The sequence below is a fragment of the Strongylocentrotus purpuratus genome, unplaced genomic scaffold, assembly GCF_000002235.5.
Source record: "Strongylocentrotus purpuratus isolate Spur 01 unplaced genomic scaffold, Spur_5.0 spur5_scaffold_4, whole genome shotgun sequence".
NCBI classification, from domain to species: Eukaryota; Metazoa; Echinodermata; class Echinoidea; order Camarodonta; family Strongylocentrotidae; genus Strongylocentrotus; species Strongylocentrotus purpuratus.
Window position 1 is genome coordinate 5,378,609 of NW_022145610.1, and position 7,500 is coordinate 5,386,108.

At 39.2% G+C, this 7,500-nt stretch overlaps 1 protein-coding gene across 2 annotated transcripts in view; it reads left to right on the plus strand.

Moving 5' to 3' along the window:
• Nucleotides 1–7,500, plus strand: part of LOC752766 (caveolin-1) — a 12,285-nt gene that overhangs the window by 4,049 nt on the left and 736 nt on the right. For both annotated transcript variants that reach the window (XM_011662886.2, XM_001180082.4), the window contains exons 2-4: nt 4,728–4,864; nt 5,747–5,839; nt 6,803–7,500. The exon at nt 6,803–7,500 is cut by the window's right edge and continues 736 nt beyond it. In XM_011662886.2, the coding sequence (XP_011661188.2) occupies nt 4,751–4,864; nt 5,747–5,839; nt 6,803–7,075 (480 nt within the window). In that variant the 5' untranslated portion in view covers nt 4,728–4,750 and the 3' untranslated portion in view covers nt 7,076–7,500. The remainder of the gene's footprint in view (nt 1–4,727; nt 4,865–5,746; nt 5,840–6,802) is intronic.

Consider the following 7,500-nt stretch of genomic DNA (forward strand, 5'->3'; position numbering starts at 1 on the left):
ACCCCCCCCCCCCCCGTGGTACGTGCCTGATCATTATGAAGGAGGCACGATGGTTCCGTGGTAGAGAAGCATTTTTGAAACCGGGTGGTCCAGGGTTCGATACCAAGTCGGTGCACTGATGCCGTTTGGTCAAGCATTATTTATCCTCATTACCAAGTCCCTCGGAGAGGATCTAAAGTCGCCGGTCCCCTTGTTACTTACTTACAAGCATACACATGGTTTGTAAACACAAATCACCAAACCTTCAAGAAACATAATAGAAGAAACATAACTATGATAATAATTATGGCAGCATTATAACGACTGAAGAAACATGGTTGCACATATTTATATAGGCCCATGTTCCATACATCTTCAAAAATTCGACGATTTCAAGTAATATTATTTTAAATATCGTAGGAAACATAAAGTACAAACATGACAAAAAAAAACATTTGGCGTAAAATATGAGGAAATATTAGATAGAAAGAAAAAAATGCACCCACATTTTGAACTAGAGAAAATCTTAAAGGGATAGTTGAGTTCTGTTGCAGAGGGCGCTTCACAAAATAACTTTTTGGTGAGATAATGAAAAACTGAGTGTCAAATTGGAAAGAACATAATATTTAAATGACAAAATCATCTTTGTTTGATCAAAATCGGTTCAGGGACGGCTGAAATATAACGATTTCTAAAACTTACTTACGTACCACCACAAATAGTAGATATTTTGAAAAATTTGAAAAAACCGTTGAAAACCGTTGAAAAAAACGAAATAACGCCTTTTACGTCGTATTTTAGCCAATGCCGATGTTCGCTTTTTTGTTGGCATTTTCGTGTTGCTTATAATTATTACCCACAATCAGCCGGCTCATGTATTGTTATTTTTAATTAAATAATTAATTAACGGTCACCGTGTTTCTTTGAGAGTTACGGAGCCCCTAAGGTGACATGTCAAAAAAAAAAAAATCAGAAGTCGTGCGCACGACTTAGCTAACTCGTGCCCACGACTTACTAGCTCGTGCCCACGACTTACTTACTCGTGCCCACGACTTACTAACTCGTGCCCACGACTTACTAACTCGTGCCCACGACTTACTAACTCGTTACCACGACTTATAGGTGACATGTCAATTTTTTTTCTTCATAAGTCGTGCGCACGACTTAGCTATCTCGTGCCCACGACTTAGCTAACTCGTGCCCACGACTTAGCTAATTCGTATGGCGCGCCATTTGACCAATAACCCAGATAAACACTGTTTATCGCCGAAAAACAGTTTATCGCTCGCCATTTGCTAAATAGTTCAGATAATCAACGATAAACAGTGTTTTTCGCTCGATAAACAATGTTTTTCGGCGATAAACAAGGTTTATCGAAAACACAGTTATTCGTATTTCGTCAGGAGTGGGCGCTTTTTAAAGTTGCACCCAGCTCAGAGCACTGCTCCGCACGTGCGCCTTACACCGTAGAATATACCAACACCGTAACACTTGCTCGCGCTCATGACCACGATCGACATTTTCTGAGTGGAGGTATGGCGAAGTATTCTTAATTCCAGGTAAGATAAATGAGAGATAGAGGAGAGATAGAGCGGGGATAGATGGATGGAGATCTATCTCTCCTCTATCTCTCCTCTATCTCTCATTTATCTCTCCTCTCTCTCCATCCATCTATCTCTACCCTATTTCTCATACCGGGGGAAATAGAACAAAGGAGAGGAGGCAGCGAGGGAGTGCAGAGAAAGAAAAGAACTTGAAAGAGAGAGAAAGAAAAAGGAAAGAGAAAGGGAAAGAGAGAATTAGAAGAAAGATAAAGAGGGAGAGACAGAAGGGTTATATTGAGAGGGTAGGAGAAAGAGAGAGTGAGAGAAAGAAAGGGGGAGTGAGGGAGAGATAGAGAGTGAGATAGATAAGAGAAGGGGAAAACCTAGAAAGTTTGAAAGAGAGAGAGTTTGAGCATAGACGTAATAGAATGGACTATCGACGAAGCAGTTTCTTTGATCCTATGAGTTCCACCGGCAAGGTTTAAATTTCGCGCCGAGGCAAAAACCCAGCGGTGGTCCCACCGCAACCCGACAGCTGGATGCGATCACTTGCGCAATCTTTCATAATCGCAACAGCAAGCTCGCGATTTGGGGTTGTTCGCTGCTCCTTCAAATCGTTGAGAACCTAGTGTTAAATAGTATGAGCGCTCTCCGCCATGCGGTCGTAGCGAACATGTTTTCGTCTTTGTGCCTGACGATATTATTGTTTTTTGTTTTCAGCGTTGTATTTATACTAACAATTATTATTTATTTCGATGTGTGTATTGTTCCATAATACATATTTTTCTCGTACTCATGAGTCATGTGTTGTTTATAAAGTAATCAGAAGGGCAGGATTATCATTAGATGACATAAATAAGGAAGAACTTAATGATTATGATGGGCAGTCCATATATCGACATAGCAGACGACGGAAATGTTGAATATTTTGCAATGGTCAATTCCCAAAGTTACGGACACAGATATCTATCCTAATTCCTAGATTCTCAAAAAAAAACGTACACATATAGTAGGCCTACATCAAGATAAAATAAGATAAAATCTGAGGGAAGAAAAAAAAAAGCAGTCACTCTCGGATTAACAAGTCCAAAATATAACTTGAAAAAAACATGCACCCGCCGATCTCTATCAATGGGACTACGTGTGCAATTTGGATTAGACAAAGGCACGGCAATTTAGTGGTCATGATGCGAAGAAGTCACGCATTACCACAGATTTTCTGAGCACTCGCGAAAACAACCCCATTCTTCCAATGCCTATAAAAAAAACGCACGCAAACGCAACAAATAACGAATGATTGTATTCGACCAGCGAAGGATTTGTGATCACCACAACGTCGTTGGTTTCACAGAGAAATTAACGGAAACAGGAGAAAAAAACACTTTTTAAACTGTATTTTGTAAGCTCTTGTGGTGACTTTCCTTGCTTATATGATGAGTTTGCTACACACCAACACAAATTCGTAAAAAATCGAAGAAATCACCGATTTCAACGGCTTTTTTTACAGATTGGCGAGCATGAACAGGACGTAAACCTCATGTTTACATCCGGGGCATTATTGACGTAGTATTTAGCTGCGCATGGGCAGAAGGCTCTCCTGTCACGATTCATTCATGAAATGAGAAGCGCAAATCGTGGGAAGCATTGGTCAGTGCGAAGCGACTTGGCCGATAGAGGTCGGCAAAATCCCGGTGGATCTCATAGGACCAAAGGACCCTTATCGGAGCTTATCAAAACATGCCCGCAGCGTTGCGGTCAGACTTAAAACATAGAAGAAAGTAAGACATAAGAACAGGTGGTAGCTATCATTACTTTTACTACTCTTGCCGTCAAAAGTCCATTTCTATTACGTCTATGGTTTGAGAGAGATATATAAACATAAAATTCCAAAAAATTGGGAAAAAATCCTGGAATTAAGAATACTTCGCCATACCTCCACTCAGAAAATGTCGATCGTGGTCATGAGCGCGAGCAAGTGTTACGTCGTTGGTATATTCTACGGTGTAAGGCGCACGTGCGGAGCAGTGCTCTGAGCTGGGTGCAACTTTAAAAAGCGCCCACTCCTGACGAAATACGAATAACTGTGTTTTCGATAAACCTTGTTTATCGCCGAAAAACAATGTATGTCGAGCGAAAAACACTGTTTATCGTTGATTATCTGAACTATTTAGCAAATGGCGAGCGATAAACTGTTTTTCGGGGATAAACAGTGTTTATCTGGGTTATTGGTCAAATGGCGCGCCATACGAATTAGCTAAGTCGTGCGCACGAGTTAGCTAAGTCGTGGGCACGAGTAAGCTAAGTCGTGCGCACGAGTTAGCTAAGTCGTGCGCACGAGATAGCTAAGTCGTGCGCACGAGTTAGCTAAGTCGTGGGCACGAGATAGCTAAGTCGTGCGCACGAGTTAGGTAAGTCGTGCGCACGACTTATGAAGAAAAAAAAATTGACATGTCACCTATAAGTCGTGGTAACGAGTTAGTAAGTCGTGGGCACGAGTTAGTAAGTCGTGGGCACGAGTTAGTAAGTCGTGGGCACGAGTTAGTAAGTCGTGGGCACGAGTTAGCTAAGTCGTGCGCACGACTTCTGATTTTTTTTTTTGACATGTCACCTTAGGGGCTCCGTAGAGAGTGGAGCTGAATTGGTATGATCGTATTGGCTAAATTTCACACATTTTGAGGTCTAAAATTACCTTCATAGCAATTTTAGGTTTTAAAAGGGCACTATAAATGTCATAGATAAGAATAAGAGCAATAACCATGCACTTTGAAGGCATTTGCGGTCTGAAAACAGAACTCAACTATCCCTTTAATGTAGAAAATGTCGGTATTATACATTGTTCTGTCTCTCTCCCTCTCTCTCCCCTCCCCTCTCTCTCTCTCTCTCTCTCTTTCTCTCTCTCTTCCTCTTTCTCTCTCTCTCTCTTTCTCTTTCTCTCTGTGTCTCTTATCACCGTGATCAGTGAGAGATCAAACACGGTCTATAAGACTTCAATTCAATTTTTGAGTTTGGATAAAGTCTTTAATTTAAAAATATATCTCCTTGCACGGGGATCCCAATTTCTGACTAGATTATGTTGAAGCATTTAAACACGTGCATATTTCTATAATAATTATGCGACTAAGTTATGAATGTTCATGTATCATGATGAATATTCATTAGAATAACCTGATTCTTTTTTTCTTCTTCTTTTTGACCAATCTGAAGGAGCAAAGCAATCGAAGAAGATTATGGAGCTGATACATCCAGAAAACGGTCCATCGGGAACAGTGCAAGTACCACTTACACAAGGTGTCGACCAATCTGATATTGAAGATGTCTACAGGCTCTCTCCACATGTTACGGTATAATATATAGACACGAATCTAATCGTCCACTTGCCGCTCCCTTACCATAAATAGTGAATCTACAAAAGTACTTTCTTTGGATTTTTTTTCTTGGGGGGGGGGGGGGGGGAGGGGGGGGGGTTTAATCGTATGTGGACCACATACGATTATACCCCTGAATTTCGGGTTTCTTGAGTAATTTGCATATCAAAATCAAGTCTTCTGCAAATATAATATGCAACATGGGATTGCAACGAGCGGAGGTTGTATAAGGCGTAAGGCGTATTGGGCTGTTTAATATGACGACAGGTTGAATGTGGCCATTTGGATTTAAATACAGATTACGAAAAATTCTTTTGGGCAACAAACTTGAGCTAATTTCGGAGGTAACATGGGATCACAAAATTCACAAAAAGACTTGAACAGGAATAATTTTTTCTAGACTGTCGAGACCGGCAGGCAACGAGACTGACAATCTTGGGCTCGCGGGCCTATTTCGTTGTTACTCATCTTCTTTTGTGTATGAGACGGCATAAGTTAGTAATTCCAAGTCATTGTGCAGGCCGCATCCTCTTTGAGTTGTTGATGATGGGAAAAGGTCGAATATGTCAACCAATTGCCAAGAATAAAGTAATTATTTTACTGTGTTACTAGATTAGAAACCTCAAGGCTTGAATATGAAATATTGCTACAGTGAAAATATATTATGAATGATCATAATACCTAAAAAAAAATGCTTGTTATATAGTTCTAAAAATATAATGGAGGAAGAAATCTAAACTTTTAGTTATCCTCTAACTATTCTTGAGTTTACGGCTTATATTTCATCCAATATAAATGGTAAAATAACACAAAAATGAATTCCAGAATGTTTTCGATATTTTGTTCTTCCTTTCTCAGACTGGCTTTGCAGATACCTTTAAGGAATCCAAAGACATCATGGGGTTCTCATTTATGGAAAAGGTCAATGGAGCAATCTATAAATACACTCACGTGAGTATTTTCTTAATGATAAAGTAATCGTAGGCGTACAATGTGCGGGCCCATTTAACTGTGCCTGTTTATAAAGATTGAATCCTTATTTCTGTAGAAATTAATTACCGTAATTCTATGATAAAATGAATCAACAAAACTAACCCAATTATAAAATGAATGTTATTGATTTCGTGGTATCTTAATTATTGTTTCTTAGTATCAACGGAATTATTTTTTTATGGGATAGAGTGTTTGACACTTGACGATCCATATATCAAAGGAGTTTTAAGATGATTACTTTGTTGTCTTTTTTTAAAAACAAGGTCATTCTCTACTTGCTGACTCAAAATGTAATTTTGATTATTATATTGTGCCCTCTCATGTTTATTTCGTTTTAATGCGCATTTCTCCTTCCTCATCTTCTTCTCAACCCCACATGTCATGCAGTTCATCCTTTTGAATTATTTTCTGTACCCCCGATCTCTCACTTCTTTTTTTAGCATTGTCTACTTTCTGTTTTGTGACCGTGTTCTCCTGTCATGTAAATGACTCTCTTGTCCCGTTCTCGTCTCTGTTGGTATCCCCCTTTATTTTAATTTCCAGTTTCTTTTTGTAGTTACAAATTTGTTAAATTTAATTAGTCATTATTCCTAACTATCATTTGAGGGGACCACAATATTTATTGTACAAGCATTGATTTTTATTGGACCACTTTGTTTCCTATAGGCTTATGTATTCCTTTGTTGTTGTAAATGATTATAATTTATTTGTATTTTTTTGTTGGTAACATAAATAAATTTAAATGAGTATAAATCTACAAACTTTGGTAGGATTTAAACCTGTCCTGGATTAAAAACAGTGTTGGTATGCTATATCATACTGCCCATTGTCTCTTATGTTCAACTATCGATCCAGTAATCATAATTATAAGCGATAAAAACTCAATCCCGAACTTCCCTCACGCTTGATCTTTCCCATCAGTTCGCTTTTTACGCCGTCCTGAACCTGCTCCTTGCCCCGCTCATGGCGTTCTCGTTTGGCTTGTCGTTCGCGGTCATGCACTTCGCCGTCGTCTGGTTCGTCCAACCAAGCATGAAGTTATACTACGTATGGTTGCGGGTGTTCAATCTAGCCTACGAGCCTGCCCTTCGACTCGTCTGTGACCCCATCCACCGATCCATCGCCTTGATATTGTCTGGCATCAAGGGACAGTTCAAGATGAACAGTTCGGACGTGAAAACAAGCCAAGTTTGATACCTCCCACTATTTTAAGGCAATAGTTTACAAAATGTAACGGTTTCAAAGCACGTTCAGGATACACTCTTAAAAATGTCTAGTCAGATTTGACTAGAAACTAGTCAAACTGACTAGAATAAAGGATCCCAGGGGCACTTACTAGTTTCTAGTCCTTTTGAACCGAAAAAACTAGTCACGAACGATAATGGATTAGATTACTAGTCAAACTTGTTTGAAAATGGATAGATTTCTAGTCATAATGACTAAAATCTAGTCATAATGACTAAAATCTAGTCAAGAAATGTGACTAGAAAATCTGATCAAAATCTGACTAGGTATTTTTAAGAGTGTAGGTTCTATATGTTCTTGTTCATTGTGCAGTCATTTTTGTAATGTTAACTAGCACTGCATCATGTATCTTATCGTGCTCAGGCTATTGATCT